At 39.5% G+C, this 27,334-nt stretch overlaps 1 protein-coding gene across 5 annotated transcripts in view; it reads left to right on the top strand.

The window, feature by feature from the left end:
- The window catches only part of COL18A1 (collagen type XVIII alpha 1 chain), a 101,550-nt gene that overhangs the window by 11,716 nt on the left and 62,500 nt on the right, over positions 1–27,334 (top strand). For all 5 annotated transcript variants that reach the window (XM_087920782.1, XM_087920783.1, XM_087920778.1 and 2 more), the window contains exons 2-3: positions 17,326–17,870; positions 26,298–26,381. In XM_087920782.1, the coding sequence (XP_087776908.1) occupies positions 17,326–17,870; positions 26,298–26,381 (629 nt within the window). The remainder of the gene's footprint in view (positions 1–17,325; positions 17,871–26,297; positions 26,382–27,334) is intronic.

Genomic DNA, 27,334 nt, shown 5'->3' on the forward strand with positions numbered 1-27,334 from the left:
GGCCAGATCCACTCTTTTAAATAAGATGACAGTAAAGACTAAGAAATAAAAAGAAGGGGTGGAGGGTAGAAATAAAATGTGAAGTGGGTGACAAACTAAACATCTCTGAGAATTTGCACTAATGGATGACATGTTGCCGATATCTGCTGAAGGCAACAGCCTTGCAAATAAATTCCTTTTATGAAGCATATTTGCAAACTGTCCAGAATCCATGCAATTATATACACAGCTGTTTTGGGCTCACCAGGAAGTCAAGTTTCCTTCCATCCATTTATTCTGGTCAAGATGTAACTTAATATCAGGAAAAGAGAGGAAGCTCATTATTCCATCAACAACATTACCCAAAACCCTTTCATGTGGAGACCATTCCTACTGAAGACCACTGCAGTTATTGGGGGGGGGGGAGCCGCTCAGTTGCACTGGGAGAATCAGTGAGCTAAGGTGTGAAAGCTTCCTCCAAATTGTTTTCTCAATATTATTGGTTCTTTGGATCTGCTGAAAACAATGTTGAGAACAGCCATCCCTTTCCTACCAGCAGGTCAGTAGAGAAAAACAACAGGTACAGATAATCCTCTACTTACAACCATTTCTTTTCTTTTCTTTTTTTTGTAAATTTTATTTGAGTTTTCACAAAAAAATACAAATAAAACATCTTTTTTGAAAGTAGCGCAATCCCGGGTTACATTTCTTCGTACAGACACAAATTCAATTTCATGCTCATTTTTATGTTCTATTCCATCTCTTATTACTGTTTTACGTTTTCTGCATAGCTTCTCCCCTCTTTTAATTTTCTCAATTTTATTTTAATTATCTCGTCTCAATTCAAATCATTATATTTATATTTTTTGTCTGTCCTGTTTCAATTATCTATTATCTTTTCTCATTAAACAAAGTTTCTCCTGTAGTTATTGATTGGAGTATGATGCCTTTATATCTTTTAAGTTTATCCATTTAACTCTTATTTAGGCTTCAATATATACCCTAAAGTTATAACATTCAATATAATACATAACTTCCATTCGGATTCTGCTTGGTACATTCTTAAAATACACACTATATTCTTAAAAAAAGAAAAAATTATAAATATATGTAATTAAAACAACACATTCCATTCCAATTCAATTCTATCATTAATATTAATATTCATTAAAATCTTAACTTCTTTAACATTACTTTCCAATTAAATATCATACTTCTATAGGGACAATTATAAGCTTCCCATAATTAATTCCCCCCTCACTTACATTTTATAAAACATTAACTAATTAAAATGTTCCTGTCCCTTCCTAATTCAATTTTCTCATTTATTTTATTTCACTTATTTTATTAACAAACATTTCACTAAATTACACTAACTATTTTATCCCTCATTTTAATCATACATTGTTTCCAATTTTCTAAAGTTATTTCTATTACTAATATAACAATACAATCTTATGTACCTTTACAGAATCCCTTTTTCAGTTAGATTTTCACCCATTATCTCTAAATAGGTCCTGTTTCTCTATATCTTTCCGGTCCTTTGTAACTTCTTTTCCTTTCCTTCTTCCCTCTCTTCTTCTCTCTCCCCTTTTTACCCCCTTGTCTCTCTACCTCTATTTCTCTCTTCTGTATTCCCCACTTCTGTTGCTTTCCAGTATTATACTTATTTTTTGAATTATTTTTCTTTTCTTTGGTTGTTTTTTAAGTCTTAAATTCTCCATTCTCTTTCCCCACTTTCCTTTTTCTTCCCCACATAGAATTACTTGTTCATTAAAGATGGCTTCTTCTTTGTCCCAGTCTTCTTGTTTTGCAGACGTTTCTTGTTGTTTCTCATAGTTCCAAATCTCCATTTCTAAGAATTGAAAAATGAAGCCAAAAGAACCCCTCCCTTCTTGTGCATCTTCTTTGTACTTTTTAAGTTCCATTTTCATCCAGAAGTAGTGCCATTGTATAAATTTTTAAAAAACCACCCAATTAATTTTAGTCATTCAAATGCAATAACCAAGAACCCAGAGATCACCAAGTAATCTAAATACACGTAAGCTGTTTCTTTTTACTCTTTTTTTCACTTTCTCTTCCTGTGGTTCTACTGTTTAGTTACAAAATTTCAGTTAAAATGTATTTTTTTGAAGTCTTGTTGAAGTTTTACTGTAGATTCTTTTTAATTCCAGGCAGTCTCCTCCCTCTTTCCAGATCCTGCCCTTTTATTCTTTTTCTCTCCCTTCCTGCTTATGAAAAAAAAAATTAGTGTCTAGAAATCTTTATTATCCCTTTGACATTTTGTTTTATTTTCAGCTTAATTGCCTCTTGATGTCAAATCGGATTTTTCCAATTTCTTATTTAAGTCTCTTAGTTGTCAGTATAGGGAAAGGGAAAGAAGAAGAAAAAAAACCAAACCTTTCCCTTTTCACTTTCTTTCGCTGCTTCCGAGTCTTCTTTGGGAGCGATGTTATTTTTTTGTAAGTTTAAATTCCAGGGTACCTTAGTTGTTGCTTTTGCAATTTAACCCGGTCAGCCAAAACTTTCACTTCTTATCTTCCTCCTGTACATTCTTTTCCGGTTGAGTTCTTCTTTGAGGTGGCCATTTCTGACCACCGCTGCAACCGCCTTCGGGAAAGGGAGTAATGGCCAGCTGAGGAGGAGAGATGTGGCTCTCCTCAACCCTGCTGGCAGTCTCCCCTCTCTTCACCACCTCTACGGGGTGGCTTAGCCCCTAAACCAGCCGGCTCAGGGCGCTCCAGCGGCGATCCCAGACCAAAACTGCGCATGATTGCGGATTTCTGTCTGTCGTCGAAGGAACTCAAACCGGAAGCCACAACCATTTCTTTAGTGATCATTGCAACAGCACTGGAAAAAAAATGATTTAGGACTGGTCCTTGCACTTAAGAGTGTCATAGCATCCCCACTGTCACATGATCAAAATCCAAGCGCTTGGCAACCAGCATGTGTTACAAAGGTTGCAGCATCCTGTGATCATGTGATTGCCATTGGAAGCCTTCCCAGCCACCTTCCAACAAGAAAAATCAATGGGGGAAAGCTGGATTTGCCTAGCAAATGCCTGATCCACTTAACAACTATGGCAAAAACAATTGTAAAATTGAGCACAACTCACTTAACTGCCTTACTTAGCAATGGAAATTCTGATTCCAGCTGTGGTGATAGCAATAGCAATAGCACTTAGACTTATATACCAGTTCACAGTGCTTTACAGCCCTCTCTAAGCAGTTTACAGAGTCAGCCTCTTGCCCCCAACAATCTGGGTCCTTATTTTACCAACCTCAGAAGGATGGAAGGCTGAGTCAACTTTGAGCCGGTTAGGATCGAACTCCTGGAGTGAGCAGTGAGTTAGCCTGCAATACTGCATTCTAACCACTGCACCACCATGGCTTTATGATATGTTGAAGGCTACCTGTATTCTGAAGCCTTGAAAGCCAAGGGACAGTACCCAAGTGTTCTAAGTGGGCCATGGATTGCCCACTTGTACGTAAATGGAATCTGACTCTAGAGACATTGCACTGAACTGGAGACATCTCGAGTAAACGTCCTGTTGGTTACTTGGCTTCCCTCATCAAGGATTTTCTCATCATGCTTGATTGCCCTGGAATTAGCAGGGCTTTACAAAGGCTTGGGAAATCATCCGAGCGTGGGACTGGGTTCCTAAGGCTAGAACAGAATAAGGAAGAGGAAGTTGTTTTGCTCTTGCAACTCTTGGATGCTCAAAGCTATTTAGATTCTTAATTCCTAACTTCCTGGGAAATGTTATTAATTTTCAGTCTAGGCCTCAAAGCTGTGGAATAGAGCTAGAAGGAACTATCTGAACGATTGTACAATAAACTTCTTTCATAAACTGTGATTAGAAATTAAATTGCATATCTTCATGTACCTCTCCATGGGTGGGAATAATAAAAAGCCTGGATACTTGTAAGATGGAGTTAGGCAACCTTGTGCCTTCCAGATGATTTGGACTATGCCCCTCCATCAACCCTGAGCAATGATGAAGGATTACTGTATGGGAATTAGGACTCGGAACTTTACAACTCACAGATTACACCTTGGGACAACATAAATGACATTAAAGTTTGGACAGAGACCACCAAGATAGTGCTCTCTTTTAATATAAAGAAGAATATTGTGACATCAGAAAAGCTGACCCATTAATTACATCTTATAACTTCATGAATTACAACCCATTTGATCAAATACAAAAATGGAGCAAGAGCCATTTTGGTGCTGTCATTTATACCTTTAGATGCCAAGAAAAATTTGTTCTTTGATCCTTCGTATGTTGTGATTTCTCTCCTTTTATATGTTATCTAATCTACTTTGCTTATTTGGTTGATGTTTTAGATTTCCATATGCTGCATCAGTTTGCATTAATATGTATAACAGGAGGTTTTGGATACCCAGAACTCGAGTTGAATTTCCAATTTAAAGGAGCTCCACAGGCTTTACAGTTGGGGAAGGGTCTCTGTTTGCTACCCAGGGGAGTCTTGGCCAACTGGGACAGAGAAATTAGCTCTCTGATGTTCTCACACAGTCTAAAGGTCAAGGCAGTCATGTGAGTTGACCTTTGCTTGTCTGTGTGGTAGCTGAATACTGGCAGGCATTATTAGGAAGATAGCTAGCTACTTTGGGAACTCTATTTTGGGGTGGGGGATATATAAAAGGGAACAAACATCTGGCAATCTCTTTTGATTGCTCATCTTTTAGGAGCCATTAATCTCCCTGGTGGTGATGGGTGACTCATAACTAACAAGGGTTATCTTTGTTCACAGTACAAACCCTGATCTCGGGTCAAAGGGGAGGCAGCCCTGGAGCAATGTTGGGTGTCCCTTAGCTCTTTTCCTGTGGGCTGTAGGTCTGTCAGCCTCCATTTACAGTGCTTGTGTGGGAGTGAAAGATTGTGGACTGCACATTTTATCTTTCTTAAACGCAGCTTTGCTGTTTAGTTTTGAGTATCCTATGCATCCAAACATAACATCTGCAAAGGCCAAATGGCAACATTTGTGGACTTGAAAGAATTAGGACTTGTTTGTTTATTTAAAAGGGGAAAAAACTGATTCAGTGTTCACCATCTTAATTTCAGGAGGGACAGAATGCTTTTGGTTGACACCTAAGATCAAGATCTCCAAGCTTTGCCAGTTTTTATCTAAACACTTACCACATGGCTTGGTTTTACTGGCCAAGCATTTTTTGGCATTTGTTAGATGAATGTCTTTCGCAGATTGTAAAGCCTTGTGGGTGCACTAAAATGAAAATGTACACAGGTTTGGGTCTGTTGATTAGTTAATGAGTCATTGACTTTAGATGTTGAAGTTAATATTTCTCTCAAAAAAAAAAAAATACAGTAAAAGATGGCATTACTAGAGAGAAAATTTGCTTCTTAACCAAAAGGCAAAGATCATAACCCTGTTTTATGTAGTTAGAATCTCTTTTTAATGGTAGCAGTTTTCTTCAGGATATGAGAAGATATAATTATCTAATTATAATTAGATCATGACCTTTTTAAAAAAAACATTTTTCATATATAAAAAGACCATATCTAACCCTGGAGAGAATCACTGAAGTTGCCAATTTAACCCTTGATTTAATTTGATTACTCTATGAGTAAGAATAATATCCCAACGTCTCAATTCATAAATGCTTTAACTTATCAAAAACATATTCTTATTCATGCAGTAATGTACTTGAGAAAAGGCACCATATTTTTATTCCTTAAATACTCTTTATTTCTTTTGATTCAGATACTGAATTTTAACATCACCAAGAAGGTGGATTTTAGGGTTGCTTATTTGATTCTTGATTTCTCTCTGCAAAATTATTTAGCACAATAATCAATTCTGGGTTTTCAATTTGAGACACATTTTGATTTATATTGTTGGTTTTTCCCTCACCTCTAACCTAGTCCAGGATAGTTTTCACATTGTAATTGTGTCCGGTTTTGTAACAACTTTATTTTTAAAGGGTGTTTTAAATCATGCCTAAAATGCATGCAATGGATAATAACGATTATAATATTTAGAGTTTCATTTTTTTAAAATAGAGATGTTTGGTTGCATCAGTTGGCTCTAGCTTGTTTGCTTAACATGTATTGGGGGGGGGGGGACACTCTCACCAGCTGTATGAGTGATTGAGAAAAGATGAAGAATTATGCCAGAAATATAATAATTTATTGTATAGGGTCAACATATAAATATCCCAGTGTTCTGCTGATGTTGCTAAATGAATTATTACTGGATAAGAAGTGACCAGCCTGTCTCGTGAGAAACTTGATGTTCTTCATAAATATTTCATTTTCCGAAATAAAAATATGCAATTATACTGGGAAGCATGGAATGCCAATTGGGGCAGCTTTCCCAGGGAGTAGAGGAATGGAATTTATTAGGAGGGGATAGTAAGGGAGCAGCAATGTGGGTGTAGGTTCAGTATAATCATAATCAACCCTTTCAGTGTTTTTTGTGCTTAACATTAAGTAGGCCTGCTTGATCAAATGGACATTCATTATCTCTTTTATTCATGTAGCTGATTCCTGCATAAATCTGTGTAAGATTATAAATTGAATATGGAACAATATTTTGTGGCTGGGTTTGCTTAATCTTCCTTCCCAATCCACGGTCATTAGCTCTCAAAGGAACATAGCAGGTTGCATAGACAGAACAGCACATCACTCCCACTGTTCAATTCCTGTGCAATATGTTATTCCAGGGTAATGTTGAAGTATTGTGTAACCCATCAACCTACCCAGGAACACCACAGCACCAATCACCATGACTACTGTGATATATGAATGGAATGAACAATAATGGCCCTAGTATTGGCCACTCTTGCTACAATTGGTGACATTTCCACATACATGTTTCCTGATGGGACCATGGACCCAACAGCAGCAGAAAAGAAAATCCTGCACAAATTGCAGTACACTGTATATTCTCCACTACTCACACAAGGATGCCCCCAACCACTGGTCACAACTTAGTGTGTCTAATCTGACCAAGCATGGCAGTCATGGTAAGGCTAAGAAGGAACCATTGAGAAATACATTACCTCAAGCCGGAAGCAACAATTGTCATCCCTGGTCAGTGAGCCCATTGACCATGTGTCTTAGGGGATAGGCTGCCCCACAGCATTCCCAGGGATGCAAGAGAAAGAGTCTGGGAGGATGGGTGGCAGAAGGAATGGTCCAGATCATGTTGTGGAATAAAGCCACGTGTTCTTTTGGGCTCAGCACATGATTTATGGAGTTAGTATCAAAGTACACGGCTAGATTTTACCTACTGTACATAAGCAGGAATCTATAGTACCAGCTTTAGTTCTTGTACTTTTCATTGTAAGCACAAAGAAGCTCTGTTGAATTCCAGATAATAACCAGTGCACTCCAAACATGAAGTGCCCGAAAATTTGAGCAATCAGCAATGAATAAACCAATCAGAGTTTTCCTATTGAGATTGTGCAATTTAAGTGCAGCTGTAGTACAGCAATTCTTCTTCTTTTATTGGTGAGCACGTATCTCCTGTGTATTGTCATGGCAGTGAAACCTTTTGAAAGATACTTCAGCTGTGACAGGTCCTCAAGAACCAAAACCAGCACTTCTCAGGGAGTTCTATAACCAAATGGCACATTGCCGCTGGAGAACATTAGGTAGGCTACTGGTTGTGAAAAGTAAGCCCTGACTATTTTCAGCTACCCAAACTCACTTTGGGTGAGGAATGAGAAGAAGTGACAGCTCACCATATTCCCCCAGGAGCCTGTAGAACTTGGCCTTCACCTGCTCAAGTTGTATGCATGAAAAGCTTCCCTTGCCAGGAAAAGGTAATCAAAGAGCACCTAGAGATGGCATATGAATATTCCAACTGGGCTAAAGAGCAAGGTCCAACACAAATTTGAGTTTCTCGTGTCAGTGACACAAACTATTTTGGGAAGTCGTATCTCTCAAAACAAGTGCCTAATAGAGAAAACTGTGAGAGAATGGAGCTTGATGCTGACATGCACTGAGTATTATAGGACACGAAGAGGGCCGTTCACTGGATAAAAGACACAACGCACACTCCAAACATGAGAGTCAAATATGCAGAAATTGTGACATAAATTTCCCTCTCTGGACTTCTTCTTGCAACAGGACAATTATCAGAAAATGGGTTGATAAGTCAATGCAAAAATAAAAATCCAAGCAGTGAAAGATCAAAAGCACCTGTAAACAGGAGACTGCCTAGGTATCCTGTTCATGAGCTATTTGTGGGATGAAAATGATTGACAGGTTCAGTGGAGGAAAGCTGCCAATTGTGGATGATGCAGTCTGGCATGCTGAGTTGCAAAGATGCAGTGTGAGCGCAGGGTGCCCAGCTGGGATCCCCTTCTGACTCCAAGGCAACATAGAGGCTGCTGTGGATGAGGCTTTCATTCCAGAATTTTACAAGGATCTTTAATGAGGAAAGAATGGAACCACTGCAGAAAAAAATATGATTAGTTGTACTTCCTTTAATTGGAAATGCACACACGGGCCTTCTCATACCTCTGTGTGTTCAAACAGCCAGAGGTTGTCTTTTTCACAGACTCATATACATTTTAGTGGGCAACCACCCCTATAACATCTGTCCTCACTCCATTTGGATCACTCATATGCCTGTGAACACGGCATTGTTGTGTCACCCCTGCTGTTGCCAGAGTTAATCAGGTTGGCAAGAAACAGTGGGAGAGAGGAAGGACGGTAAGTCAGCTGCAAGCAGGACCAAATAGCACATCTGGAAAGCACTGGCTGGGGCAAGTTTGACTGATTGACTGCAATAGTGAAGGGGCCAAGTGAGAAAACAGTGCTGGCCTTTGACTTTGGGAGAAACAAGAAGAAGCACGAACTTTTGGAACTGAAGCTCTTATTATGATACAAGTCAAGATACAAGATGACACAGAGTACTGCAGGAGATATCCTGGGAAAGCAATGGTTGCAGATGTGCCTTACAAGGTATCTTTGAGCAAAATTTGTTCTTCATGTCAGTGATTAACCAGATATTAAGGCATTATGGAATCACCTGGGTGAGGGGCTAGATTTTATCTATTTTTGTATCTTGTACCACATTATAAAGGGCCTATTTTATTTGACAGTTTTATTGGTATTTTATATAGAGGAATATAAAATAAGCACTTTAGAGTGGCTGAGGGATATTTGCCAGTTTAAGAAAAGAAAAGTATAAGTAGCAATCTGTCAATTTAGCTTTTCCATAAAACGTTTCTCTGCAAAATACACATGTTAAGGCTATTATTCCCCTCTTGTGCATTTATACAATATGTCATCTTTATGTCTTCAGGAAATTGTCTCACTTCAGCACCATGTTCCCTCACATCCAACAAACAGTTGCTTCTGCAATTTGTCGTATTGCAGTATATGTTGTTCAATATTCCACCACTCAGGGGAAAGGGCAATTAGGAAAAAAGTTGAGTTCAGAGTGACTAATAACTGTGCATGTGAGAAAGAGGTCGTGGGTGGAAAAGCGAATGATAGGAGCATCATTCTTTCCCTAGTTGAAGTTTATGTTCTCGTGTGCATGCCAGTTTTTTTGCTTGCACAGGGCAGTGCTTTCTTTTTTGCAGAATCTTGGCTTTGCAAGATCTATTTCATTTTACACAGAAAGTTACAGAAAGGTAATACAAGGTCGTTGTTAGGAGTGGAACAGAGATTTGGATGGATCTCCTCATGTCTGCCTCATCTAGCCAAAATCAGCAAGGCTAAAGATTTCTTTCTCTCTTGCAGCTGTGTTCTTCCCTGAAAAGGACAGTCCCTGGAGCATGAGCAGAATGACCATGAACTATTGAACGTGCTGGTACTTTAGGATATCACAGTAGCTTCAGAGTCCTCTCTTATAGAGAACACAGAATAACAGAGTTGGAAGGGACCTTGGAGGTCTTCTAGTCCAACCCCTTGCCCAAGCAGGAGACCCTATAGCATTTCAGACAAATGGCTGTCCAATCGCTTCTCAAAAACCTCCTGTGTTCTAGGACACACAACTTCCGCAGGCAAGCCATTCCTCTGATTAGTTGTTCTCACTCTCACGAAAATTTCTCCTTAGTTCTAGGTTGGATCTCTCTTTGATATGTTGCCATTCATTACTTCTTATCCTGGAAGCAGAGCAATTCCCTGATGAAAGAGAGATTCTCTGAAAATGCATTGGACAGATGGATTATGTGAAGCGGCCATTCATTTGATCTTTTCATGTAATACAAAAAGTTCTTAATCCTATGTGGCATGAGCAAATATCACATGGATTACAATCTGTTCAAGCGCACGTGGAAGTGAAAAATTACAGTAGGATTTGAAAATTGTGACAGCAGGCACCAAATGCTTGGCAAAGTTTCAGTTAATGTTGATTTTCCTTAAGATAACGAATGGCATATGATGCTGGGTAATTCTTGGAGTTGAAGTCCATAGAAGTCAAGTTTGAGACACACCAGCATATGTCAGATCATCACCAAAGGCCTGTTTGCTGATGGACTATGGGAGGAAATGGCTGGGCCATTTTGTGTGGTGTAAACGTAATCAGAAAATATAAAGTTAAACTGCTTTTCCTTCACTATTACAGGTAGCAAGGAATACCATTGGCTATCCCATATGGCTCTCACATGAAGGTCTTCCATGACCATTCCTTCATTGACCATGTATACCAAGTGGGGTCAGGAAGAAGAGAATGTGAAGCCTGAGCATCATAATGTAACACAAAATAGGCCTTCTAGATATTAGGCTAAGTAAGAAAAGTGTGCAAGTTGAACTTTACTTCTATTGATTACATAGATACAACCAAGCTTGGGGTGGGGATTGGGGTGGCAATAATAATATAGAAGTAGCTCGCCACTGCCTTTTTTAAGGATCCCTCTCCCCTTTTTTGCCTACTTCCACCTGCATCCCTGAAATTTCCTTTATGGAAATTGAATTTGAAATGATGAACCCTGCTCAGTTTTTTTTCAAGATTAGCCAAAGGTTGGCTGGGTCCCGCCTTCTAACTCATCTTAATACTTGACTTATGAGAACAATTGAGCCCAATATTTTTGTTGCTAAGTGAGTTTGCCCCAGTTTATGACCTTTCTTGCCACAGATGTTAAGTGAATCACTGTAGTTGTTAAACATTAGTCAAACTGTTGCCAAGTGAACCTGGCTTCTCCATTGACCTTGCTTTTCAGAAGTTCGCAAAAAGGAATCATGTGACCCAGTGGTAAGATTCAAAATTTTTTACTACTGGTTCTGTGCATGTGGCTTGGTGGGTGTGGTATGGGAAGGATACTGTGAAATCCCTATTCCCTCCCAACTCCTGGGGGAAGGTTACTGCAAAATCCCATTCCATCCCCACCTCACTAACCTGTTTTCCAGCTCTGTTCTCCTGTGCAGGGCAACAAAAGAAGACCCACCTGATTGGCTGGGACTCGGGAGGCAGAGAATAGATGGGGGCGGGGCCAGTCAGAGGTGGCATTTGCCGATTCTCTGAACTATTCAAAATTTCTGCTACCGGTTCTCCAGAACTGGTCAGAACTTGTTGAATACCACCTCTGATGTGCCCCCAGAACACTGCAACCACCATAAATATGAGTCAGTTGCCAAGTGTCTGAATTTTGATCTCATGACCATAGGGATGCTACAATGGTTATACGTCTGAAAATTGGCCATAGGTCACTTTTTTCAGTGCCGTTGTAACTTTGAATGGTCACTGAATGAACTATTGTAAATCGAGGACTACCTGTTGGCTATTGTACATAAGATGTCCCTTTGCTCAAGGTGGCTGGAGATCAGCACTGTCGGGAGCAGAGCTGGTATTCAGCAGGTTCTGACCAGTTCTGGAGAACCGGTAGTGGAAATTTTCAGTAGTTTGGAATATCACCTCTGACTGGCCCTGCCCCCATCTATTCTCTGTCTGCCGAGTCCCAGGTGATCGGCTAGGTTTTCTTTTGTTGCCTGTACAGGAGAACGGAGCTGGAAAGCAGGTTAGTAGAGTGGGGAGGGAATGGGGATTTTACAGTATCCTTCCCCTGCCATGCCCACCAAGCCACGCCATGCCCACAGAACCGGTAGTAAAACAATTTGAATCCCACTACTGATCAAGAGGACCATGGGTTCTCCATTTCATGCTTGTTTTGACTGCACGCTGCAAATGTGTCATATTATAATACAGGCAGCTATGGAAATGTTTTAAATAAGTAAATAAACAACTTGAAAAAGGCATAGGCTGGGCAAGACCATTTGCCATGGGGGGCGGGGGAGCTTGGAGCTGACATTTTACAGGAACAGCAACTATGCTTAGGGCTTCCATATACAAAGAGCATAAGGAGTTGTAAGTACAAAGAATGTTGCAGTTTTGCATAGACTATTAAAAGAGTTCTTGTGGCAGCAGTTCATACATTATGTGTACATAGGGGGAATGTATGTGTCTGTGAATGGGGCAATGAAAGACCTTGTCATTTCCCACCCACACTCATTATCATATCTGAACAGAGCTTGAGTCTGGAGGTTTCTGTTCAGGCAATGTAATGAATGCATATATTTTAGGAATTAAAGTTGACATGCCGTCTCCCTATCGTGCGTCTTCATTTTATGTTCATGTCAAGTGTGACTAAAATTAGCTCCTTAATTCCATACAGAACTACAAAATGGTTATTAAATCAGAACATATTTGCATTTTCTGTCCATGTGAATATTTGATTTGTTCTTGTTCCTTCAAAACGTAGTAAGTTTTCTGTTCTGGCTTTCAGGGTGCCCCTGTTGTCCATACAATGGTGGTATTTAAGGTACTTTGTGGATGTACCATTCTCAAAGTTTTGAGGAACCCTTTAGTGCAAAAGGAGGGCTGGACAGATTGTTTTTTTCAGGCTGAGTTGACACTATTTGGTATTGCTGGCTGCTCTCCAGAACATAGCAGATGGGCCAGGACAGGGCAAAAGCTACATTTCACTTCATTGACAAATCTAATTATTACTATTGGATTATGTCTAATTCCATATACTTAATAGGATTGTTCTCCAAATTTAAGTCATGCATTTAACATGTTTCTTATTTTATCAGATTAATTTTTCCCCTTTATTTGCATCCAAAGATTTCAGGACCTGGACGCCAAGTTACTCATTCTGTTTTATGGGCAGAAGAACCGCCTTGTTGCTTATTATATTCTGGCTGCCATATGAAAGAGATTAAATTCATTACCTAAACCTGCCATGCAAGAAAGTCTATAAAAGTAGCTCTACATTTTAAAAAGTAAATTGCCTGTCATTCTGTTTTTGCTCCATCTAGAGCCAGGTTGAAATTTATATCCAGTGTCTCTTTTCAGATTGCTTAGAAATTCTCAGCCTTTTTATTTAGAGATGGTGAATGACTCATTACAATCCTGGCTTAAATACAGCTGTGTGGTTGCAAGAATAATGTTTATCTGAACAGAAGATTATTTCAATACTTCGAGGAAATCTGTAGGTCTGAACTGTAGATTCAGCTCACAACTTTGTTATCAGTTTTCATTTATCAACTCTGATTTTCCATTCTCATAGTTTCTTAAACATATGCAAAGTATTTGGGCTCATTGGCTGTGCTACATTTCTAGAATATATTCTATGCAAAATGATTTTGAATCCTCAGCCCATTTTATCCAGAAAAAGAAACGATGAGATAAAAATGACATTCTATGTCTTGTCTCTCTTGGGGCCACAACGGGAAAGGAAGCAGCCGCTGCAAAATCTGTATTCTCAGGATGAGCTTTCCAGTGAGCTTTCCTTTAAGCAGAGTCACTAGAGACTTTGTGCAGGGATTTCCAGTTGTACTGCAGGAAGAAATGTTTTCCCATCCAAATAATACAAACTGAAACAAAATAGATCCTGTTGTTGGTGTGAATTAGTCCCTTGTGTCTGGTCCCTGCCAGCAAGCAACAGATGCTGCGTCTGTGATAGATTTCATGGAAGTCTTGAAAATCCGTAAAATGTTATTCTTGTGGAACAGAGCCCTGCCTGAGGGTGGATTTTGAATTCCTGCTTTTCCTTGACCTACTTGTCAAAATGAAGATCTTGCAGTCTAGGCTGAAACTGTGGAAGGCTGATCACTCCATAGATATACTGGGTCCTTCATTTTCAATGGTGCAAAAATATCAGTAAGAAATGAGGAATGAGCAGTATTCCACACAATTCTGCTAGTCAAACTGGAAGCCAAATATACCCCAAAATAGGTAGTCCTTGACTTACGACCATAATTGAGCAGCTTATCATGTGGCTGCACCTGATTTTATGACCCTTTTTGCAATGGTTGCTAAGAAAAAGCTGTGGTCATTATGCGAATCCATTGTTTGTAATGAGTAGGTTTTTTGCTGGAAATTGGAAGTAAATGCAAAAAAGTCACAAATTGCAATCAGGTGACTATGGGATAATGCAAACAGCTATAAATGTGGGCTGCTTGCTGAGCGCCCAAAATGCGATCACATGATTGTGGGGGGACATGGCCATTGGTACTTTGAATCTGGGTGGTAAGTAGCCTGGGCAGATCCATCACAAGTCAAGGACTGCCTGTAATGTATGTTCCAGCTGTCTTTAAATATTGCTTGGAAGCTGTACTTCATTTAAAATATTTGTGCTGAACTGCCATTAGAAAATGTTCTTTATTGAAATTTAAATACTTTTTCTTTAGTATCTTCCAGTTAGTTTCCAAGCACAATTCAACACTTGAACTGTAAGGGAAATTGCTTTTGAGTACCAGGTTAAAGAGTTCTCCCAACTTAAGTTTAGTTGTTTTAACTACTGCTTTTGTTGCTACTGTACACAAATGTGCTTCCAGACCAGGGATGGAAGCGATAGTCTACATTCTCCAATGCTGTTTTTGAACTAATTTTCCAGATTTATTTCTTGGAGAAGGAGGGAAGAAGACATTGCAAGAGGAAGATGGTCCCTGGAACGGGGTGCTTGACCTTCTTCCCTCCACCTAACAATTCTTTCCCCTGAATCTTTTTAGATTGTCATTTTCATCATTGATTTTGAAGAAAGGCCGATTGGAATTATGCCTGGCTGAGCTAATGTGGGGAGGGAGAGAAATGATCTCATTAAATAACTTTTCTTGCCTATTACACTCAAGGGGGGCATTTATAAGAATTTATAAGCAAGTTATAGTAGGCGCTGATCCTGAACATAGACAGTGCAAAGTGCCTTTGCTCTCTCTACTGTCCTGAGAGTCTGGACATGGAGCTGTAGGCTATCTGTTCCCTGAATCAGTTCCGTGAATTGTTTTAAGAAAAATATCATATGTTGAATTCTGTACATAAAGTATAATGTGCTGCCTAGAAAGAAGAACAGAGAGTCTTGTTCATTTCTCTTTTAAAAATAGGGTGTGTTTTTTTTCTAAAGACTTGCTGATTCCAAGTTTGTTAGATCACTGTTGGTCCTGTGTAGTACATTTAGCCATTCAAAGGAACTGGTATCTTTCTATTAATGCATATGCAACTGCCACTAATTAGAATTAAAAGATTCTATTCTATTCTATTCTATTCTATTCTATTCTATTCTATTCTATTCTATTCTATTCTATTCTATTCTATTCTATTCTATTCCATTCCATTCCATTCCATTCCATTCTTATCCCTATCCCTATCCCTATCCCTATCGCACTCCCTCTCCCTCTCCCTCTCCCTCTCCCTCTCCCTAACCTTATCCTTATCCTTATCCTACCCTACTCCACTCCACTCTTCTACCTGGAGTTTGATTGTATGCATTTACAAGAGAAAAAGTCCTAATTAATGCAGTAATTTAGAAATGATTTTTCTAACATGAAACTTGCCATATGAAGTTTTGACAGCAAAGTCTAATTTTAACTAATAAATTTATCCAATATTTATTTTATTTATCTAATTTATATAGCCGCCTATCTTATCTTGGGTGAATTAATAGGACTGGCACTTAATTTGACAGTGAGTTTTTCAAATATTGAATTAGCATGTTGTCAAATATAGCCATGGTTAAAATGAGATTGACTGATTTGTGGTTCGAAAACTTACTCAAACCCAGCCAATTTAAAAAACTGTTGGGTTAGATGCTGTGACAACATGTGTTATTATTCACAACTGACTTGGTAGCCTGAAATAAGAAATCATTTATATATATTTTAGATCAGATCTGAAGCCATTGAAGATTTTTTGTGATTTGAGAGATCAAGACTGTGTATCTGAAAAATTGATGTATTCCTCCTCCCACATTCTTCATGTAAGGAGGATGCCAAAGTGGTGGGATTGCAGAATGTGATTTTATGCCTGAAGTTTCTGGTCAGCTACTGTTTTAATTCATTCTGATTCCTCAGCACTATCTGACATATTTGTTTATTTCTTGGTTTTATGATATTCGTATACCACCTGCATCACTAGGATTCTGGCCAATGTCCAATAAACAAAAAAGACAGTTGATATAATGTGTCATAATCTTTAACACAATAAACACTGATTGACCCCCAAAGATATGATTGGACTGTTGGGATAAAGAAGCTTCAGGGGCTTTCTTGACGAAAAGAAAATCAATGGAGCTGAACTCCTGGTTTGCAATAGTAGACTCTTTCAAAATGCTGTTATTGGAAAGTCTGGTTACCTCATTTCAGCCCTATGGATTTCTCATTGGGGTGGGATTTCCAAGAGGCCCATCCTAGCCCCACAATGTATAGGTAATGACCAATTCTTTGAATTGGGCCCAGGAGCCCTTTGGCAATCAGTGAGTTAAGAATAGATGTAATCCTGCACTTCCAAAGTTTTTAGCTAGTAGATTGCCTGCCACATTCTGGACCAGCTGAAGCTTCTATGTCATTTTGAAGAGCAGTTCCATTCAGACTATACTGCAATATTCCAGTTGGGGGAGGGGTGATCAGGGACGGGGGTGAGTTTGTTAGCAGAGCATCCTGGCTCATTTGGGACCATATCTAGGTTGGGTTAGGTTAGTAACTAACAGCAACTTTGTCTATTTAATGGAGAGAGAGGGAGGGAGGGAGAGAACTGTTGAATCTTTAGAAGATTACAATTAAAATTTAAATAGAATTTTGTCACACAACCACATTTCTTGAAGTGAAAGCAGGTAGTCTTGTAGAACACTGGACCCATCTGGAAATCCTACTTGTTTCAGAACGATGACACTCAACATGCCTTCCTCACTGTGCAACAAGTTATTTATACTGAATATTTTGGGGAGATTAAAAAAAATCTATAGCTTGGAAATAGCTGGGCTATATGGATGGGCAGAAGAAATGGGATTCAATATAGAACTAAGCTCAGGATTATTCTTTTTCCCACTCTGATTCTTAAGAGATTTTCCAGGGGATGTTGGGTATTGTCCCTGGTGTTTCTGAAACTACCCAATTTCTTTTCTTAACAGAAAATTTCAGCAGAGAAGTTGGTCTCTTAGAGTTGATTGGAGATCCTCCACCAGACCAGATAACCAAAATCTATGGCCCAGACAAAAGTCCTGCTTACGTGTTTAGACCGGATGCCAATGCAGGACAAGTGGCACGGTACCATCTCCCAAGCCCCTTTTACAGAGACTTCTCACTCTTGTTCTACATTCAACCCACTTCAGACAACGCAGGGGTGCTTTTCGCTCTTACGGATGCCTCCCAGTCAATCATCTACGTTGGTGTGAAGCTTTCTGAGGTGAAAGATGGAAAACAGCAGATCATATTCTACTATACGGAGCCTGGCTCTCAAAATTCCAATGTTGCAGCCACATTTTCTGTCCCTTCCCTGGTCAATCTGTGGACTCGTTTTGCCCTCAGTGTGCGGGATTACAATGTGGTGCTTTATATGGAGTGTGAAGAATTTAAGACGGTTCATCTTGAGAGGTCATCTGGTAAGATAGAGCTGGAAGAAGGAGCAGGACTTTTTGTGGGACAAGCTGGAGGTGCAGATCCTGATAAATACCAGGTGAGCTTGCTTATTTCCAGTGAGATGGTTATCATAAATGGATGTTTTTCCAAAAGTGACAGTAGCAAAGATTAATTATTTTCCCCCTAATGATGTGGGAGATTTCTCTTGATGCCCATACTCAATCTGTGTCTTATCCTCCATCATATATCTGTCTAGCTATCTTTCATTATCTGTTTGTTTTCAACTGTGTATAATTCAGGAACTATCAGAAGTACTGGAATGAATAAGCATCTATGTTTTATGAATTACTGCAAAACATTTTGGATAATATTTGTTCTCCCCGCCCCCATTCCACCAATAGTATTTGGCATAAGTGTTAGTCATTCTGGGAAAAAAAAAATACTTCTCTGTTTTATGCATCTGAGATCTAGGATTATGGAAGAAAAAAATTGAAAGAGGTCTGTGACATCCTTTCCGCACTTATATAGAAGAAACCACATTCAATATGTGGAATGCATTGAGAAACATGTCAGGTGTGCAACTAACAACTCTCAATCTAGCTTTGCATACTTGGCAACTCAACGGACCACAATCTATAATGTGACAGAATTGAGTTCCTGAGTGTTCATGTTGCAGCAAATATGGGATAACCTATATAAATAAATATGCTGGTGGTTAAAATCTGATTTCTTCCCCATTCTATTTTCTCTCTGTGTGTGTTCATTCTATCCACATACCAAAGTGCCCTTTGGATTTTATTCTCTCTCTTTCCTTTCTTTTAATGGCATTTGTGAAGGATTGGTTGAGGAATATTTGCAGGTAATGGGTGCAAACCATTTTTGTGGTAGTGATATTCAGAGGCAAAACATAAGAAGAAGTGAAAATAGTTAACATTTTTCATCTTCAAGTTCATGTTCAGACACTGGTTTAATTTGCCAGTCTAGTGATTCCTGAGGTTTATCCTGGGCTCCCCACTGAGATCAAATCCATTGCTGCATTCTTCTTTTTGCTGGATAGAGAAGCAGAAATCCTCTGGCGCTAATGGCTCCAGACAAACATGGAGGATTCTCTCCCTCTCCCCTCCCCCCGCCCCCAGCAACCCTTGTTAAAAATTAAGTAGGAAGGAAGATAAAAGCAAACTTTGCTGCTTTTCAGTGCAGACTTTAGAGAGGACTTTCCTCCCCACTCGGAAACAGATGTAGGTAATTATCCATAGTACATACATGCAGCTGATGTTTTCTTCAAGCTTCAGGTGTCGCAGAAATACAGTATATAGGAAGTATAAGTGCTAAACCTTAGTAGGAGGTGATTGACCCTGACATACTAAAATATTTCCAGTTGCTGATTTAAAATGGAGACTAATGTAGTCTCTCTAAGAGCAAATACCAGCAAGCATAGGTGACATATGTAATTATGTATAGACATTAATTGGATTTAAGGAACAGAGTGAGGAATTTTATTTTGCACCATCTGCAATAGCAGTTCATTATCCTGTCCCAAGAAGCCTGCTGATAATGTTAACTCAGACTTCAGGTGAGGAAGCAGCAATCACTGAAGTGATGTTGATTTATGTTAAGAACAATCAGAGTCATTCTTATCCATGGTTTACTACTGGCATAATGATAAGCTCAAAGCCGTCCAGCGAATTAGTCCAACACTATGCCAGAGCTTACATGTTTAATGATGCTTTGAGACAGTATGTCATTAGAACTTGTATTGTTGAAGGGCGTAAACTGCATCTTATAGGTTCAGTTTCCCGTTTGTGCACGGTGCCAAGGAGACTAGAAAGCTATTGCTTCTTCTGTTCATAGTTAGAATAAACCATGTTTCCTGTAATAGGTTTCTAACACATTTATAATTCAGAGGTGAACAGAGAAGTTTTCAGTTCCTCCTTATGGGGGGAAAAATGGCTGGATTATGAGGTTAGACTCTTGGCAACCTCATTTTTACAAAAGTATTGTAGAAAATCTGTATATAAAGTTATCCTGTACTTGTAACAATCAGTTATGGTTTTTAGCTTGCCCAGAGAGACTCAAAAGTCCTGGATATCATCACAGAAGACTATAGAATAGGTTATTAGTTCTCTTGCCACCTGCAGTACTACTCTACTGCTCAGAATCATAGTGATGCTTCAGGTTCCAAATCTAGGGGGCTTTGTTCATCTCCGTTTCTTAGCCAAGGGAGTCAGTGTTATCTGAAGACATTTTTCACCGTCATATGGCCAGCATATGCCAAGGCTCACAGAATGCGGTTACCTTCCCATTGAAGCAGAACCTACTTATCCATTCTCATTTGCATGCTTTCGAACTGCTAGATGGCCAGGCAGGAGCTGGGGCAAGCAACAGGAGCCCTCCCCCCCCCGCCCCATTGTATGGTGCTTGGGTGTCTTTAACCACTGAGCCATCATGCCCCCAGATGCTAATTATGAACACCAATCATGACTGAATATTGATATGATTCTAGTAGTGTGCTGAAGTGTTTACCCTGCTCTTTAGCCACGAAAGCCTTCAGGCAAGTCTGTGCATACTTGACAGATCCAGCACTCAGCCACATAGCAGAACTCATCTAAGGTACTTATTTGCTGTCTGGTGTTTGTTTTTTAATTGCCAGGTTCAACTTTTTTTCCTAATAAAACTTATAAGGTGTTTTTCTGACCATTTTTAGGACAATAACACTTAGCCAGTCATTTCACTTTAATCAGAGAAATTGCAAACAATTGATAAGTAATAGATAACTTCTCTTTCATGAATAAAAAATATAGTAGGAAGGACAGACTCTGTGATGTCATGCTGGTCACATGATCACAGAAATATCTTCAGACAGCACTGTATCAATGGCCTTAATATAGAGATGAACACTGTCCCCTATAGTTGGCAAAGATTGGCAGAGTAAAACCTGCAGGAACTCCTTTACCTTTTCCTTTTTTTCTTACCAAGTAATAAAGTCCAAAAGGCAGCTATGGTTTTTACTCCCTTGATCAGTGGTAAGTTGTACATTTTTTAGATTGGCAGGTTCTTTGGACTTAAAAAGTTGTTGTATTTCAAATGTATACTGTACAGCAGCAAGACTAAACACATTCACAGGAAATACGGATTATCTTGAGGAACACAAGCACATAGTAGTAACATGACATGCTAATGGATGAAGAATTGTTTAGAGAACACTAATTAAACAATTTAATAAACATACAATGCTGAGAAATTTGAAGTGATTTTCTGCCTACTTTTTGAGGTCAAGGTCTTTCCATGAGAAAGATCTGCACAAGAAGGCTAAAAACAAAGGCCCATATGCAAACTCTGATGTTGGATGTTTAAGGTCAATTTGGAGAATTGCGTTTAAAATGTTATTGGTGCAGAGATGGTATTCAGCAGGTTCTGACCAGTTCTGGAGAACCGGTAGCGGAAATTTTGAGTAGTTCGGAGAACCAGCAAATATCACCTCTGACTGGAGATTTTACAATATCCTTCCCCTGCCACGCCCGCCAAGCCACGCCCACAGAACCGGTAGTAAAAAATTTTGAATCCCACCACTGTATTGGTGTATTACAATGTATAGTGGGAAATGTTTTATTTTCAAAATCCATAAAATTCATTAGTTTTATACGAAAAATGTTTTGTGGGGAGTCGCCCACCAATGAAAATGTGAAAAGTAAGAACAGGAAACAATGATTTCATTTTTATTTATTTTCATGATAACTCACAATAAAATTTGATTGGCTGCAAGATATCATAAGGAAGTATTTTCAGAATCAGAGCTAGCCTCCTGAGTTGAATTTGGTTGCATGGTCATTTAAACAGAATTACATATTAATATCATGGCATGACTATATAATCTTGCATTGTCTAGAATTAGTTTATGAAGAAGGCAACAACTATTGCTAAGATTTTTAACAACCAAAGCTCTCAGCTAAGGAAAAAAGCAATCAATAGCATGCTAAAAAAATAAACAAGGAATATTGAAATTCCCTATTATCTTCCATAAGTTCGTAACTGGTCGTTATGTCCAGGTGTAATTACACTGTTTTCTGTTAGCAGTTTCCACGTGCCTTGTTCCCATGACACAGAGATGGGATTGATTAACAGTAGGGAATCAACTGAGCAGTTAGGTCATTGTTTCTCAACCTTGGCTGCTTTAAGATTGGGTGGTCTTCAACTCCCATGATTCCCCAGCCAGCATGCTGGCTAGGAAACCATAGGAGTTGAAGTCCACCCATCTTAATCCTGCCAAGGTTGAGAAACACTGAGTTAGGACCTGACTAACTCGGTATTAAAAAATTCTTGAGAATAATTTCACAGAAGGCCGGCCTGTCCATGCCTTTTCTTCTCTAAGAATGTATAAACATCATGGAGGGATCTTTTTCTTGCCATTTCTGGTCATGCAGCTACTTGCAGCCTCTGGCCTGTCACTGCCTGCTTCTATTTCCACTTACGGTATCTATCCTTGGAGATTGAGCACATACTATATGTGTGTTTACAGTGAGACAAGATATCTCAACCATACCCTTGAATATGGCAATGTCCCAGATCAAGATCTCACTACACAGAAATGTTTGCCACATCTTGTCAGGAATCTATACATGAATGAGAAGAGATGCTTCAGGAGGCAGAGTGGCGGTGTGTGGAGAATAGATTCTATCATAGAGATGTGAATGACAGAAAAGAATGGGGAGATCATTTTCTAAACCAAGGAGCTATCAAAAGAGAGAAGGAGAGACTCTCTTGTTCAGGGTTCAAGCAAGACAGGAACTATGGTTGAATCATAGGGTTCAATAGGGACCTGAGTTTAAGAAACAATGCAATCATTGTGTCTGCCTCTTTAAATCTAACCATTCATTACTCCAATATGCCTGAGGGTACTGAGTTGAGACATAAATCTAGTTTCTCCATTTCCAGATAGATTATACTATTGTTTAGTTATAATTTCTTGATAGTTTAGAGCTCAGTAAATTAGCAGCAGTACCTTTTTTGTGGCTAGGGCTGGAAGTTTCATATTAATTCTTCCTTTTCAGCAGCGTAAGTAATGATATTGTTATTATGGAGTTTTGTTTTGTGTATTTGTCCCGTTCCCCCCACAAATGTAGTGTTATTTTTTAAATCACAGATAGATGTGCTATGTCTGCTCAATGCACCAGTTTTCTTTTCTTCCCCACCAAAAACTTGCAACTCAGTGGTTTGCTGTCAAAGTTTGGAAACATAAAAATGAACAATGCAAGAAGGTTGAAAGAGGGGGAAGGTTTGGGATCCTATGGCCCATGGCTGCCCTTAGTGTGCTTTAAGATGATCTCAAGCTACTAGCTCCTTGAGTCATCTCAATGTGATGTTTGGAGCTAGGAAAGTGATATTTCTCACTTTTTCCTGAAGAGAAAAATCTGGGCAAGCACAGATTTGTACTGAAGTATGACTTCACCCACGGAATAGCCTCCTCTTTTGGGTTGCTTAGTTTTCATGACCCCGGAGAGAAAAAGAGATGAGTGTTGTAAAATACCTTGGAATCCCTGCTTCAGAACAGCTTTGAAAACCAGCTGCACACACAAAACTCTGAGTAAAAACAACAACTTGCTCCTCCTTGCGATTTTTGTCTGTGACCCCATTAAATCGGCAGGCTACAGCAAGAATGTTCTCAGTGTATAATTCCAAGGGGCGTCTAGTTGCCTGACAGTCATGTTCTGCTCTCCGTTTCTAAGTTGTGAACTTGAAAGGAAAGGCCTCCACAGACTCAGAGAGACATTTCTTTATTCTTTAATCTTGTTTAAATCTGCATGCTCACTGGCTGTGCAGTCCGTCATGTGGCTGAAAAATTCTTACCGTGGGTCTGTCTAAAATCTGACAATCATGAATCACAGAATAGTAGGAAGCATGTCACTGCTTTCATCCCTACCTAAAAAAGAACCTTGCATATCAAAGGTTCATCTGACACTATGGTATGATTGGTAGACAAGTAATCTACTTTAACCATTGCAGAGTCCTTTTAGTCTTTTCCAGATCAATGGCAGTAGATTAAGAGTCAGTCCACTAGGTGTGTGTTCCCAATCAAAGCACCTAGGCTCATGTTGGGAGAAATCTGACCTCCATGTGGCTTGGTGGACGTGGCTTGATGGGCATGGCAGGGGAAGGATACTTCAAAATCCTATTCCCTCCCCACTCCACTAACTTGCTTTCCAGCTCCATTCTCCTGTGCAGGGCAACAAAAGAAGATCCAGCCTATCAGCTGGGACTCGGGAGGCAGAGAATAGATGGGGGCAGGGCCAGTCAGAGGTGGTATTTGCTGGTTCTCTGAATTACTCAAAATTTCCGCTACCGGTCCTCCAGAACTGGTCAGAACCTGCTGAATACCATCTCTGCTCCATACTTCCCATATGGAAACTTTTTAAAATTAATAATAATTTAAATATTGTAAAGTACTTTCATAAATCAATTTATAAGGGAGTTCAGTTGCTTAATGCACAATCTGAAGATCTGGCATATCTGAACAATATGACAACTATGTATCATGTGCCTAAGACAGGTGAGAACATTTTAGCATGCAAGTCTTCATGTTCCAATGGGGGGAGGGGGGACAGACACATTTATTTCCTTTATATTGCCCTGCAAAAACAAATATCTGATATTTGCTGGTGATGGATAAAATGGCTAAAAGCAATAGCAGAATGGGATATGATTGTTTGGTGATTCAACCCTCTTATGGACGTTTTAAGTATGGTGGACGCTTGCCGTGTCTTCTGCTGCTAGTGTTGGGAGCCATGTTGGGCCAGACTGAAAGTACCTTGGCCTCCAGTAAGTGCCCCAGGCAAAGTTTTGAGCAACCTTTGGAATGACAAAGCCAAGGGCAAGAGCAGGCTTTTAAAACATCTGTTTCTTGTTCTCCGTAATAAAAAGAAGCCTTACCTTTTGAGCCATGAAATAGACTATTCTGAGCTTCTGAAGTGAGAGATAATAAATTGAAAGGTATGCTCCAATATGGAGGAAAAGGAAGAAAATACTGCGGAAGCTGCCACTGGGGAAGCTTCTGCTATAAGGCCATAACTTTGAACAAGCACTCCCTTTAATTTTTTTTTTGGCACAAAACAGAACGTTGACTCCAGGGCAAGGGTCTTCCCTAAGGCCAATATTACTCTAATTATTGTCCGCTGCCCTATGGTTCCTTGGTGAAGCTCTGTTGTCTCCATCAGCTAAGACAGCAGCCCCCAATCTTTAGGGCACCAAGGACCATTTCCATGGAGAAAGGTTTTTCCATGGACTGGAGGGGTTGTGGTTTTGCATATTACCTGCATCCCACAGATGGGGTTTTTCTTGTTTGCATGGCCTGGTTGCTGGCATGCCACAGACTGGTTCTGGTCCATGGACCAGGGGTTGAGGACCCCTGAGCTAAGAGAAATGTCTATGGAGGCATAGAGCCCTATAGCTTGGTGGGAGCAAACAATCCTGAACTGACTCCTGGAAATTATGATCCTCCCTTAGAATCCTCCATCCAATAGAGCAGATTCCCCAACCTTTCTGGATTGGTGGCCTGGAGTGGGGGAAGGGCAGGCAGCTTTATGTGTGCATGCACACGCACAAATGGGGCTGCGAGCATGCACGCAATGCAAATAGGCGTGTGATGCTTGGGGGCTGCGTGTGCATGCTCAAGGGTGTGCATTGGCCAGCCACTCACATGGCCTGGTGGCCAACAGGCTGCGGCCCAGTAGTGGAACACGTCCCAGAAGTTGTGGATCCCTGCAATAGAGAATTGAAAATCATATTGCAATTTCTGATAGAAACAAGTTTTTGCCAGATTACTTGGCTCTAGCTTCAGTCTGCATTGGTGGCAGGCCGGCACCCAAGATGGAGGTTCTGTTGTGATGTTTTCAACTAATGGTAAACTGGCCATCTTGGAAGTCGTGGTAAAGAGACTGAATGGATGAACCCACTTTGAAAAATATCTTGATGTGTCTTGTTGAGATGGTTTGTTTGAGCTGGTGCTGTGCTGCCAAGTTGTGTCTAAAGGTATTACAAGACAACCATAACAACCAGTGCTTGGATTTTGAGTTAGAAGCCACTATTTTTAGGAAATGTTACTAGACTTACAAAATTATGCACCTTGCTGCTATCCAGATTGCAAAGGATCAGCAGAAAATAGCAGCAATCTGTAAATAGTTTATAAATGTTGGAAATGCCAAATCTGTGTGCTCTCAATCTTCCAAAAGCCATTGCAATCAGAATAATAATCTGGAAAAAATTAAAAGGATTAAATCTAACCCTTCCTGCTACAAAGCACAATGTATTGAATTTGTTCTCCTGCCTTACATTTCTTATTTTTTACATTGGGTATTCATACTTCAATCATAAGCTAACAGTGTTTGTGTTATAAAAAATATTGACTTAAAATAAAATGGTCATGGGGAGGGGGCACAGACCTGGGAATTCTATATTTCCTTAAACTGGGAGTGAGGCTCTTTTTGCCTTTGTGAAGCTGAAGATTTAGTAATATTTGTTTCTGCTTTTATAGGGCATCATTGTAGAGTTAAAAATAAAAGATAATCCGTGGGCTGCTGGTTACCAGTGTGTCGAAGAAGATGATGACTGTGATACGGTGAGTGACTCGATCTCAGATGTTTTTTTCCAACATGTAAACATATGTCTATGAAAATTCTCAAACTTTCAGTTCATGGTTGTTCCAAAGGTGCTTTTTCAAAAAGGCAACCGGACTTTCTTGGGGTTTTTTTCTTTGAAGCTTCTCGGATGAGAAGTGAAACATTTTTAAAGAAAAAAGCAGTAACTTTTTGGAAAAAGCACCTTTGGGACATATGAATACATGGGAGCCCCTTTATGCTGGGCAGGTTATGTTGGAACCTGAATTTTAGTTTAACTTTCTGAGAATGATCTTGGCTTCCTGTCAAACCTACATTTCCCTCCAGTAGCATTTTCCAAATCTAACTGAATTTTGATTAATCTTAGCTAAACTTGAAACATATTTTATTAAGTTGTTTTTACCAATCACACTTAAAATGTCAAGTGACATGCTCAGCTGTTGTTAATTTGAAACACAAGCAGAAGCGTTTAATCTCCTTGTGTCTAAGAAATGGAAACATGGAAGTTTAAAGGAAGATTAAGTTAGTGAGGCCATGGAATCAGACCTAGTAGTAGTCAATTTAAGCCAAGATTGCAGTTCTGTTGGCAGTAGCTGCTGTTCAACTCAAATGGAAGTCTTTTCCAGCCTTGGTTTCTGAGAATATTTAGCTAAATATGCTGAAACCTGGACTTCGTATGTACAAAAATGTCTGCTTACCTTTTGACCTTCCCTATTGTCTAATGTGTCATAATGTGGCAATATTGGCAGGCTTTGTCTCCAGAATATTTATGCAGATGGCTTTGCTAATATTTTATATTTAAAGCATTGTGGCTGATGAGAAAAATTAAGATAAACCCAGTTAGTTACGCTGTAGCTTTTGAAATGTTCCTGAACTACAGTTCTCCGTATCCCAACTAGCATGCCAAAATAGGGTAATATATTAAGAATGGTAATTCATCAGCATCTATATAGCT

Source organism: Pseudonaja textilis, chromosome 1 (assembly GCF_049901715.1).
Source record: "Pseudonaja textilis isolate UNSWEBS1 chromosome 1, rPseTex1.2, whole genome shotgun sequence".
Classification (NCBI taxonomy): domain Eukaryota; kingdom Metazoa; phylum Chordata; class Lepidosauria; order Squamata; family Elapidae; genus Pseudonaja; species Pseudonaja textilis.